This window comes from Falco cherrug, chromosome 7 (genome assembly GCF_023634085.1).
Source record: "Falco cherrug isolate bFalChe1 chromosome 7, bFalChe1.pri, whole genome shotgun sequence".
NCBI classification, from domain to species: Eukaryota; Metazoa; Chordata; class Aves; order Falconiformes; family Falconidae; genus Falco; species Falco cherrug.
In genome coordinates, this window is record NC_073703.1 from 53,374,274 (window position 1) to 53,387,473 (window position 13,200).

Below are 13,200 nucleotides of genomic sequence, written 5' to 3' on the forward strand. Positions count from 1 at the left end.
GCAGTGTCAAGAAAAGCCAGCCACTTTTCTCTGGAAGATGTTCCCAAATAGCTGTCATTATTTGTCACAAGCCAGGACACAACAGTACAGAATCCCACAGAAAGCTGCTGCCTGTCCAACAGAAACACTGAGGGCTGCCTACTCAAACATAAGCCCCATCACATTCCCTCCTTTATAGTGGGAGACCTGAGAAGTTTGGAAGCTTGGAACATTTAAGGTCCATACTGCCCAGACTTCCTTGGGACGTGGACTTGGCATGGACCAAGATACACAGCAAGCCACACTACAATACAAGCAGAAAACTGATAGTAGCAGCGCTAACAAGTTACAAGATAAGGAGAAGGGTGGGAGCAGGTTCCCAAGTGGTGTTCTAGCTACTCCTGAGGAGTGACCTGCACTCCAAAATAATCCAAGTTCCTCTGATACATGTTCCTAACGGGTTTCCAGACCAGGCTAAACCAACACTATCCATGAACGTGATGAGTTTATCTGGCTTGCACTGGATCACACACCACCATGTCCCTTCATATCACTGCGCTGCCAACATAACTTGTGATGAAGGGGCAGAAGAAACACAGGGAAACTGAAACTGTGCCCACAAAGGGGAGGGGAAAAGAAAACCAACCAAGAAACCCCAAACTTTCTGATTAGAATAGAGACAACTCCTATTGGAGAATTGTGCAAGAACCAGGTGATCTCCAACTAGGTCACTCTCTTAATATCTGTCAAAATGTGCTCCCTCAGTAATATGCTCAGGGAATTTAATCTCGAGACTATTGCCTGGACAGCTGTAACAGAACAACGTTGATTTATCAGAAAGTGTCAAATACAAAGCCTACCTGCATTTCTGTTACTCATCACCACCTTGTATCGCCAGTGAGCTTCGGAAAGGTATTTGGAAAACTGTAACACACGACTTCCAAAGGCATCTCTGCTTGCAGAAAGATTCAAGCACTCAACAAGCTCCAGCTCTTCATGAGGCACATTACTGGAGTCCCATGGGAGAGAACTCTGAATTTCTTCCAGATGGTTGAGAAGCAACGTGAGGAAGGCATCCATGGCCACGTCATCTGCTATAAATCCAGTAACACCACTGGTGAAGTGTTTCAGATCCAGGTAGTTGAGCCTAGAAGTTTCATCACAGCTTTTGTCATCTAATACTGAGTCATAAAGATCTTGGGTATCTGTGTGAACTGTCTGAGCAGTTAACAGATGCCTCTCAAATTTCTTTTCAGCCTCTATTAGGTGCTGTGGACTTTCTGAGGTGGAAGAATGCTGACTAGCACTGCCTTCCACACTCACAGTAGTACTCTTTTTGTCAAGGTCATCATCCTCTGCATAGTCCTCAGGTAGAAGAGTCTCAGTATGGAGGTCACTGTAGGAAACAAAAAGCAAGGAGAAGATGTTCTCCAAAACCTCCAGGCGCAAAGGAATAGGAATGCTCCTTAAGAACTGCTGACACTTCACAAGGTACTGAGGAAATACTGAAGAGCAATCTGTATAATTAAGAACAAAAATAAAGAACATTTACAATGTTTTCCAGGAGCTCCCTCCTCCAGCCTTTGCCCTTTTAAGAAAATCCTAGAAGAGGGAACTGTCCCAGTGGCTCAGCGCCAATCATTTCTCCACAAATCAAGTAAATGTATGTCCAGCATTTTCCATTTAAAAAGGTAGCGTGCCTCCTGCCTCTCAGTAATGCCAATTATCACCTTGTGCAATGACGTGCAAACTCAGATTACACCTATTTTAGCTATTAAATCAGTTTTAGCTCTGGGGAATCACAAGCTCTTACAAAAGTATCCCTGCCACTTCCATCCACAGGTATCTAATATCACCTTCTTTTTGCACTATATTCTTAATACAATTACCTTAAATGTTTTAGAACAAGGCAGGTAGCTTATTCATATCTATTACTACTAAAAGTAACACCACCGTAAAGAAATGCTATTATACTTGTTTGCAGAGCACTCATAACCCATTGACTAACAACATCATTTGTACACATGGTGCAATATTATCCCCATACTAAGCAATAATTCAGAGCCCTGCAAATGTAGAAGTACACACTACTGAACCTGAGAAAGGAAGCCAATCACCTGCTGGTTCTCCAAAAGTTGCATCTTCAGGAATATCACCAAGGTGGTTGTGCACACAATCTTTGCACTTGGAATGCTTATGTGAATTTACACAGAGAGCATAGATAGCATACTTCATAGCGCAAAATGCTCGAAAGAGTGCCAGATTGCGTTGCTGACTCAGGGTGTTAGGGAGTGTTGCTGCTGTGGAGGAAAATAAGAGTGGTGAAGGAGTAGGAGATAGACAGGAAAACAATTTTCTCCTGCAGTTACCACCCAACTATATTTATCCACACTTTCTTCCCCAGTGTTGCCTCCATTCCAGCTTTACTCTATCTCGCTGTTATTTCACAACATTTGAAAAAAACCAACAAACAAAATCCACCACAGAAAATTCCAGTCTGGATCCCCTTCTGAAAAGGACATTTCCTGTGAAACTGTGTTACAGGACCTGGCTACAGCACAGAACGATTGAAAACTGCTCATGACAAGTCTCATTAGAGATATGTGGTTAAGCTACATTGCTGCATTGACAACACAGGGACAGACTCTGCCTTGTTCCAGCATCTTAGAATTTTGTGTTCTATCACACGGTAGATAAGTAGGGAGATAGTGTAGCCTGGCTACGACCATAGTGAGAATAGAATACCACCACCTCTACAGATTTACATTAATACATACCACAGTTGATTCTATCCACCATGGCTGGCCATATAGATCATACATAATCTGCAATTGATTACAGTCCCACAGTTTCCTTTTATACATTTATGATAAAGGCAACTTGCAGAAGCACTACACCTGCTCCTTCCCCTTTTTGGGGTTTTGGTTTTTTTTTTTTTTTTTGAGAGAAGAAGGTGTCACATGCCAGTGACATGATCCCTTCTTAGTACAACAGAACATCAGAGCTGCAAATTATGTAAAAGTCGCATTATCATCCCCTTCACCCAAAACATAATATAGTCATATATTCTGTTGTGTTAGGTTTAGATGAATTATCCAACTAATGTACAAAGGTTACAAATCCACCCACCCCACCCCAACAAAAAACCAAAACCCCAGACAATGTTACATTAGTGCTTGAATCCACTATCCTATATACTTATACAAGGGGTAGATTGTCCCTCTGCCTGTCGTCACACAGGGGAAGCATTAGCCAAGTTTTTTTAACAAAGCACTGGTCTGATGTACTGATAATGTCCCCATTCAAACTCTGGGACTGAATAGCATTACCTAGAACGGTGTTTCAGCACTGTCCTCCACAAGTCTTGAACTCTTCTCCCAAGTAACAAGTGATAGGACAAGAGGAAACGGCCTCAGGTTGTGGCAGGGGAGGTTTAGATTGGGTATTGGGAAAAATTTCTTCACCAAAAGGTTTGTCAAGCATTGGAACAGGCTGCCTAGGGAAGTGGTTGATTCACCATCCCTGGAAGCATTTAAAAGACATGTAATGCTTAGTGACATGGTCTAGTGGTGGACTTGGCAGTGCTAGGGTAAGGGTTGGACTTGATGATCTTAAAGGTCTTTTCCCATATAAACAATTCAATGATTTCAAAGAAAAACAGCAGCCTGAACTCTTCTTCAAACTACAGACCAGCCAAGACAAAAGCCCTGAGAGCACAGTTTGAACCCAATTACTCCTTATCATTGCAATTCTAAACAGCTGCAATGGTGGAAGCTATAATGAGGAAACATCCAAGTAAGAATCCTTTGCAGAATCCACATGGCCACAGAAATGCTATAATTCACCAGCAGCTGTACACTAATACGTAGCACTCAAAGTTCTCAATACCACTATCTTAAGAGGACTTCAGGGAGGTGAAGCCAGAGATCTGATAAATATTTCAGTCCTCTGAAAAAGCAAAATCGCTAGCTGGAGACACCACAAGATACACACTGGTAATCAAATGCAAGTTTAATACAATTTTGCCTCCTATGTGAAAAGACCTGGATGCAGTGAGTTTGTGTCAGTATCCTCTTCTAAACCAAAGATTTTCCTTGTACCAATACTGAAGAACTACCCTTGAACGATAAGCACTTGTTTTTCCTATGCCAGAAATATTAACACCTTATTCTTGAATTATGTAACTCATGAGGAAATATCTGCTCATAATTTCTTTTGTTAGTGTGACTGATCAAAGCTAGTGTTACACACTGATCTGAAGATTGCCTGAACATAACTGTCAACCAGTAGCACTACTTCAGTTTCACTACTGCAGCTGGTGGATGTGTCAGAAAGAAGGGGAAGTATGTGGGATGAGGGGACAAAAAGGCCTGTTAACACTACCAGACAAATCAAAACTTCATGACTCCTCCCTTTAAATTTCAAAATACATTATTTTAAAAGAGATTCTATTAAACTGTATATAAAGTTATCTGAACTTTACATTAATCACTGGGCTGAAAAGAGAGGGAGGACTTGTCTTCCATTAACTAGTTCCATAAACTAAGGTGATCTGAAAAAAGAAGAGAAACCACAGCTAGAGTTCTTTTGCTACAGTCATGCAGCAACCAGAAGACACAATGGAACTGCCTCTTCCTGGGTTTGAAAAAATTTAAATAGAAAAGAATTAAAATGTAAGAACTGATTGAAAAAACTTCAGCAACAACAAAACAATTTCAGGAAGTGAAACCAGAGACCACAGAATGGGTTGGAAGGGACCTTAAAGATCATCTAGTTCCAACCCATTCCACCTTCCACTAGACCAGGTTGGGCAAAGCTCCATCCAACCTGGCCTCCAACATTTCCAGGGATGGGGCATTGTACTGGGTCTGGCTGAGCCCCACAGCAGCCCTCAGTGCTGCACTCATATTGGCAGCTAGAAAAGTGGTGATAGCACACCAGTGTTTTGGCTACCACCGAGCAGTGCTCACACAGCACCCAGGCTGTCTCTATAACCTCCCCCTGCTTCCCACCCACCCCGCCACCTGCAGTAAGCTGGGGGTGGGCAAGATCTTGGGACAGAGCCAGGACAGCTGACCCAAAGTGGTCAATGGGATATTCCATGCCATACAATGTCTGCTCAGATATAAAAGCTAGGAGAAAGAGGGAGGAAGGTGAGGGCATTTGTTATTTATGACACTTGTCTTTGGGCGCAACCACTGTTCCCAGGAAGCAGGGCTTCAGTAGGCAGTGGCAGAACATCACCTGCTGATAGGAAGCAGAGCATAACATCTTTTGTTTTCTTTCACATCTGCATGTGTGACTTCTGCTATTGCTTCATTAAACTGCCTTTATCTTGACCCACAAGGGGTTTTTTTCCATCTTATTTTCTTCCCCTACCCCATTCTGCTGCAGAAAGGAGTGATAGAGCAGCTTGGTGGGCACGTGGTGTCTAGCCAAGGTCAACCCACCACAGCCATCCACAACTTCTCTGGGCAACCTATTCCAGAGCCTTACCACTCTCACAGTAAAGAATTTCTTCCTAATATAATCTACATCTACCCTCTTTCAGCTTAAAGCCATTACCCCTTGTCCTATCACTATGTGCCCTTGTAAAAGGATATATAAGAGAGAGTCTTAAATCATTACATCTTTGAAGACTATTCAGAACAACTGTACTGATAATTTTAACAACAAAACCTGTAAAAATAGGACTAGAAACCAACACCTTAACAATGTGATACTGGAAGAGAAAACTGCTTCCCATTAGGCAACCTGGAAAATTTGTGCAAGATCCATCACTGAGAGCACTCCGTGTAAGTCAGGTTGATATTACATATGCACAAATTTCCATCCATAGAAGGAATAAAGCACAAAAAATTGCAGCTTCTCAGGTTCAAGTACACACAGGAAGACTGAGCTTCTGTATCATTATTAAGAGGCTCTATCAGGATAAAGCACTCAAATAGCAACAGTTGAACCTGGATATAGGCCTCAATTCAAGAGTGTACAAGGAGAGTCACTTCTAAGTGAATTCATGTATTTAGTAATCTCAGCTATTTTAGGCACCAAACTGGAACACGGGAAGATGAGAAGTGAAGCAAGAGGGATGTAGCCGCAGCCCGTAGGTAAGCCCTACTGATTTTAATATTAAAGTAGATTTGGTAAGAAAAAAAAAATCACCAAAATTCCCATTTCGGATTTTTCAAAAATGAAGCCGTTATAGTATGATATTTTGTTAATTCTATCTGGCTTTGCCCTTTCATTTTTAAATTCAAACACACATATGGCTGAAATTCAAAACATACACTTACTTCTCAAGCTAAGGATATTAAACAGTATATGTTACAATGACTAGCACATATTGAGCGTGTGCTAAGTCTTATTACCATTTTGAAAACTCTCTTTCACAGATCTGTCCTTGTGAGATCAGAGAGATCTCACAACTCCTTCTTGGGAGACAATTTACTCCCCAAAAGGATTCTAAAATAATTGCCACACACGCTCTAGTTTCCTTCTGCAGAATCGCTGATAAGCAGTATCTTTCTTATTTTAGAAGAAGGTAAAAAACTCCAGATTCTTCCTGGCAGAAATACTGAGCAACACATACTTGACGTATTGGGTTTTTTCTGTGTTCTCACGACCCCTACACATTTACCCTGCATCTGCTGGTCTCTAGCAGGAACTTTCTGAAGAAGCTCAGTAACATCGTCTTCGTTCAGTGCCAGAAGATTAGTGAGATGATGAAGAGAGTACACTGCAGTGTGGCAATCTAGACTGTGCAAGTGTTGCAAAAGAACCTTCCTTGGGATAGTAATACTGCAAAAGAGAACAAACAAAAAGGTGACAAACAGATTTAGGTCTCTTAGCAATGTTTAAACACATATCTCCCACTAATTCTGAGTCAACTAAACTACTGCAGTTAAAAAGAAACCCAAATAGTTTAACTAATGCCTACGAAGCAATTTCAAGAGCTTGTGATATACAGTCACTAGGAGATGATTTGCCAAGATTCACAGAAAAGAACACCATTTCTATTTGCATACATAAACTGACTAATAGATTTGGCAAGACAGTTTGGAAAAAGTCCTTCTGACCATTTTACCTGTTTTGCTGTATGCACCATTCAAGAACTTCCACTTGAGCCCACAGCCCATCACAGAAATCTTTTAGTACTGAATCATTGCACAGATCCTAAATGGGAAGACAAATAAAAGAAATCCTTTACAACAAATCTTCTACTCAGGCAGCAGAACCAAGCCTGTGTCACATATGGGATGTTCATAAGACTTCTTTATCCAGATGGTAACTTTCAAGTGCAGAAAACCGCCAGTTTTATCACAAAGCCAGCAAGGAAGAGCTGTTCTGAAGGAGCATCAAAATCAGTCAGCCTCCACTCAACACACCCACAGACCATGGAAAGGTGGCTACATCCCTTTTCAAGGTTAGCTTTCAAAATGCAAATTATGTTTAACAACAGTCTAAGACACTAACATCTAGAAATAACCATGTACTAGAACAGATGATATACTGGGTAGCAGACAGTTATTCTCCTTTTCCATGGGCTTTTCTACTACAGATGCCTGCCTGCTAAAATCAGATCTAAGACTTCCACTTTGCAGAGGCTATCGAATAGACTTTCAGTCTATTACCATTAGATGGCAACTCCCTTAAGGCAATACCAGCCTAGACCTGCCCCAGCGATCCGGCAGTGCAAAGCTCCCAGACTCCCCACCTCTGTCATCCAAGCCACTTGCCTGCAGACAGGTATGATCTGAACTGCAACTACACCCTCAGAGTTAGAACCCTCTCTCTTCTTCAGAGATGAAGACTTCCCCCAAAATAAGTGGATCTTTCAGTCACAGCTCTTATCATTTATCATTTCATTTTGAGAATGGGTATGGGAAATTTCCAAGCTACCCTGCTGCTGAACTCAAGTTGTTGTGACCAGAATTAGTCACCTTCCAGGGATGACTCAGTGGATGAAACGACACCCATCAAATGTCCCCAGCTCTTTGCAAAACTAATCAGCAACCATTGCTGTCTTTCTTATGTTAACAGCACAGGCTGAAGAGATTATGCAAGAGAAACTTTCAGAATCTCCTGGGCAATCATATGCCCTGGACTCAGACTGGAACACAGCCACTTGCTTTCTGCTGATTTACCCGAGTTTTGTGAAGAGTCCATAGCAACGCTTTTGCCGATTCCAAGCTTTGACAATGAGTCCATCCAAGCAATACCAAGAGGCGGCTAAGGGGGTTGAATTCTCTCCTCAATAAGTTGTTCAGTCCTGAGTAGTCTTCTCTTTTCAGTAAAGTTAATGCAGTCACCTAGAAAACAAGAGGAAGAAGTATTTATCTTTCCATAATGCAGAGACCTGTAATGTCTGGCAGATTATGTGAGCAGTCACTTCAGTATTAGCTTCACTAAAACAGTGAAGTTCTGCACCTGGAACCTTCCTAAATTTGTTTCCCAAGCCACCAGGTTACTCTTCAGTAAAACTGTCATGAGAAAAACATAATTTCAAACGCTTCATACAGAGCCAGCTCACACTCCCTCACTACATTATCTTTACATTCTTTCTATTGATTATGTCTCTGTCACAGGGATTACGTAAGAAACTTGAATGAGCACATTATTTAGAAGCGGAAATACAGTTAATCTTAAAAACTCACGCTTTAACAGTGAACACCTACCTGTATTCCATTTCTTTTATCTATGTAAATACATTCAAATAATTTAACACATACCACGTCTTCAAGCTCTTCAAAATTAAATTTTACCTTGCGAACTAGTCTCACTGCGCCAAGACTACCAGCATCAGGAAAGCAAAGCAAGTAGTTTGAGATCATGGGGTAAATAAAGCAGTGTATCCAACAAAATTACATGCAGAACACAGGACTTCTTAAATTCTGAAGATCTAATCTTCAGTCTGCATGCACATGAACTTTTCCAAAAATCTCATTAAATGGTTTTAGTTCATCACACAGCTGAAAGTAGGGGAGTTATCACTGGTTACCTCATTGTTCCTGTAAGTCATGACTCCTAGTAAACACTATGTGAATACAAAGTGCTTCTGTGCACCACCAGGATATGTTCAATACAGGGACTAACTTTAGCCACCGTTGGGTTTCTCCTCTTAATGATTTTATGGCCGTACCAGAATCTGTTCCAGAAAGTGCTTGCTGCTGCTCAAGCAGTAGAAATAGGCAGTCTTCCAAGCAGAAGCCTCTTCAGGGTCTGAGAACAAACTCATCACAGTTCGCTCTGTATCCAGCTGCTCAGCTGAACCTAAAAATCATCACAACAAGATTACCTTCCAGTACAGAGGGGTACCTTTGAAAGAAGCATAACTGCTGTCAATTTAAACTGAGAAGCATTCAACATTTCCTCAAAAATTAATCAGCTGTTAGATGTTAACAGTTAAGACTCTCCGATATTGTTACTGGAATAACCAGAAAGCCAAGCAGAGAAATTAACAGAAAATAAGCAGGGCAGACGGTTTCCTGGTTTCATATCCGGACAGTTGTTAATATAGCAAAAGCCTGCTCAGCACATAGATTGTTTGCATTAGCTCGGGTCACGCAGCCTTTCTTTCTCTAGTCATATGCACCTTATCCCATGTTGCGTGAATTCTCACTTGTGCTCTGAGATGCTATGTTGCTTTGCAGGGCCTTAGCAAAGATTTGTCCAGCACAGGAACTTCTCAGATCTGTGCAAAGCGAGATTTGAACTACTCCCAGTGAGAGTGATGCTATCCATATCTCCATTTCTCTTCCCCCAGGAGGGAGCACTGACTGTAGTTATTACCAGAAATGCCGGAGTCTGCCACATCACACCAGCCTGAACTTCCCTTCAGCAATCCCTGAGTGAAGGTAGGAAGATACAAACCCTACCGCCTTGCACCTCAGTGTACAGAAGTGAGCAAAAGAGAGTAGGCACTCTAGCTTTTCCCTCCTCGCATGCTCACCTGCCACCCTCCTACCAAAAGCATGGGCACCACTTGCTATTTAGCTTCAACTAAGATCCTCAACTAAATGTACCGTCATAGGGAGATAGACAAAAGCTGTGAAGTTACAGCCATTACAAAAACAATCGCTGGGCTCTGGCAAGAAAGCAGGTAATCAAACTGCATCTTCTTTCCAGCTGCGATATCAACCCACTCCACATCTCCTTTGACTTCTAGAAGTTTTCTTTTCCAGTATTAAGAGGCTTGAACATTTGGGGATTACTGAGGTAGTTGAACTGTCATTGGCCTGAAATGGAACATCCTCCAGCACAAATAACCTCCAGCTGGAGCTGTACCAATAAAAACTTCATATAGAAATGGAGAGTCAATTTTCCAGTTACAAGAAATATTGTCAGCAGGAGAAATGCTAAGCAGATTAAAATAGAGCACAACAAGGGTGGTAAAGGAAGTGCCAACAAAAGAAGACAACATGGACTACAGAATAGTAAGGAGAGAGCCCTGGGGTTCCTATGACAATTCCTTGCTTTAAGTCATTTTAGCATCATCTTTTACAAGACTCAATGGCTTGTTAAGGCACCTTCACACAAACACTGCCTGACATCTTGACAACTTGCCTGTTAAATGCCTCAGTGACTTTGTTAAACAAATGGAAACCAAAGCAAAAAGTGAAACTAACCTTTTCGTATTGATTTTGACACCAGAAATTTTTCTCTTGTTCTTTCTATGAGAACACTGCTATACAGGCTTAACAGGCCATGGCTCTGTTTCCTCAGCATACAGCTTAGTAGCTTCTCCTCTCTCAGCGGGCTTCCCTCAGCCCAGCATACATCCAAGAGCTCCCTGAATAGGTGCCGTACTTCATCAGCCTGATGCTCCACCTCAAAAGTCACTATACTAAGAGCAGCATAGATTGTATCCACTAATTCTCTTTGATCTAATCCTGCTGAAATCTCAGAACTGCACTGAAGCCTCTGCAGAGATTTCAAGGAGTCACGAAGAAATTCAACAAAGATGTTTTGTAGAGAATAATAGTGCTGGAGCAAGGAGCTGTGTGTGCCTTCTTCCTCTTGGAAGAACTCCAGTAGGGCTTTTGCCCTCTGTGGAGCCCGCAGCAAAAGCTTCCGGAGAGCTGAAACAACATCCAAACTGAATCTGTGAGAACAACCATCTCTTCTTTTCTTATCTGTGACGTGCTTGTTCTGGCTGCACTCAAATGCTTCAAAGAGTTCCTGGTAGGGAAATAATAAAAAGAGTAAGCCTTTCAGATGCCACTAAAATATGAAATATATTACTTTTTAAAGTAGGAGAAACTTGAAAACAAGAAGCTAAATCAGTTTGGAAACATTGCTATTATCCAGGAAAACCATTAATAATGGCCTACTTTGTCCAATATCCTTGCTAGAAGAATGGATATGCCCAAATATGTTACAAAATATATAGATTCCTGTTACAAACAATTACACTGTATGAGCCATGTGCTCATAAGCAAGTTACCTTAGTTCACAGGAAGCTCCTATGGGATGGCTGAAGCACTACTGTATTCTACCTCTTAGCAACATATTGATGCGACTATCTTCATACATGAGTAAATGCACGATGATTCGTGTTCGGTCTTTTTTTTTTTTTTTTAATACCTTTTTTTAATTCCAGATTCATACCATCTGTCTACTAGCTGCATCATCCTCACCAACACTAATTCTTCAAACTCAGTTAAAACTCCCAACAGATTCAGAAGCCATTTCACAGACTCCTTTCTTAAGCAACAGTAATTTTTCTTGTTAACAGAAGCAAACCTACAATTCCAGAACTAGGAAGAGGAACACAAACAAACAAAAAAGTCCCAATTAATTTTCCTAAGAAAGAGAGGGAAGGTGAGGGACAATCCAGTTGAACAGCAATTAAGCAGCGCTTATGGCACTTCTGGATCTATGTGAGTGCTGTCCTTGGCTGGAAGAGACAACTTAGGGAATATGGAGGGGAGAGGTGGCTGGTGTGTGCAAAAATGAGAATATTAGCAGTGGAAGAAAAGGCCACAACATCCTTTTCTTTATTTGCTGGATCAAAACCTAACTCTTACCTACTAACATGCCTATGATAGTAACTGTGAAAAGATAGGAAGTTGCTGAATCTCTTTTTTCTTTGCAATGCTGTTGACAATGGTGGAATCTTTCATGACCTTGGGAGGTTAGATGGTAATATATACAGACTTTGCTAGTCATTAAAATAAATTTGCTTGAAGTCTGTTAATCAACAGTCAAGTTTACCTTGTTTGCTTTAATCTTATAATTGTTAATTCTGTATCCTTAGAGAAATACTGAACACCTTTCCCTTGTATTTAAAAGCGGAAAACAGCTTCTGAATATAGTAAGTTTTCATTTTCGTCTTAAGAAAAGGCATAGAAACAAACAAACAGAGTCTTCTAAGAGTTAGAACCTGTGAATATTCCACATGTCAGGTCTAGTTCTGTTGTACCCGACATCAAATTAGGCCAGTTCAGTTAGTAACTCTCCTGATTTTCTGTTCTATACTTGCTTTTGATATTACTCCATCTTTGCATATTTCCATGTATTAAATAAATCAGTCTGCATGTATTAATTAATAATGGAAAAATGGTCCTGGACCTCAAAGCACACATCATACCAATTACCCAATAAAATGGTCCAGCACAGCACCTGAAAACTTGCAGGAAGGGGACAAAGGACCATGGAGGGGATGAAAATTAAGATCATACGAAGAAGAAAAAGAAAAAACAAACATACATCCAAAGTGTGCTTGGCTGACTATGGCTTGGTTTGGTTTACAGTGGGTTTTAGCTTTATGATTACTAAAGGCGTCTATAGATGTAAGACTGTGGCAAGCAGGTGCACTCAGGAACAAAGTGTTATAAAGACACGTAGAAAAGCTTGCTCCTTTTGCCTGCCTATAGCCTCCTCTCTAGCCAGAGAAATCACTTGCAGGCACACTGGATTAACTTTAGAAAGATGTCTGAATTACAGTGACTTACAGTTGCCTAGAAAATTAATAATATATTAGTATCTCAGGCAATCAAGTTAACAGGAAGTACTAACTTTGATCCCAAAACCTGATAAAGTTGGTATTCTGCATATCTCACAAGTAGTAGGGCACACTAAGTAGCTCACCTTTAGGACTTCCTCAGAGACATCTTTCTGCAGTTCTTCCAAGAACAATAAAAATTCAGTTTCTCTCTGAAGAACAACTGGAACAGGTTTCTGAAACAATACATGAGAATGGGAAAGACATTAGCCAATAAA

The 13,200-nt window shown here is 41.0% G+C and overlaps 1 protein-coding gene across 6 annotated transcripts in view; it reads right to left on the reverse strand.

Moving 5' to 3' along the window:
* ZFYVE26 (zinc finger FYVE-type containing 26) overlaps positions 1 to 13,200 on the reverse strand; it is a 52,531-nt gene that overhangs the window by 36,232 nt on the left and 3,099 nt on the right. For 3 of the 6 annotated variants that reach the window (XM_055717102.1, XM_055717106.1, XM_055717105.1), the window contains exons 4-11: positions 13,069 to 13,158; positions 10,605 to 11,157; positions 9,119 to 9,249; positions 8,124 to 8,288; positions 7,064 to 7,152; positions 6,617 to 6,777; positions 2,076 to 2,279; positions 840 to 1,496 (exon numbers count right to left, since the gene is read on the reverse strand). In XM_055717102.1, the coding sequence (XP_055573077.1) occupies positions 840 to 1,496; positions 2,076 to 2,279; positions 6,617 to 6,777; positions 7,064 to 7,152; positions 8,124 to 8,288; positions 9,119 to 9,249; positions 10,605 to 11,157; positions 13,069 to 13,158 (2,050 nt within the window). Of the gene's footprint in view, positions 1 to 839; positions 1,497 to 2,075; positions 2,280 to 3,308; positions 3,433 to 6,616; positions 6,778 to 7,063; positions 7,153 to 8,123; positions 8,289 to 9,118; positions 9,250 to 10,604; positions 11,158 to 13,068; positions 13,159 to 13,200 lie in introns of those variants that run through there. The other 3 variants (XM_055717103.1, XM_055717104.1, XM_055717107.1) reach the window with 3 other exon arrangements.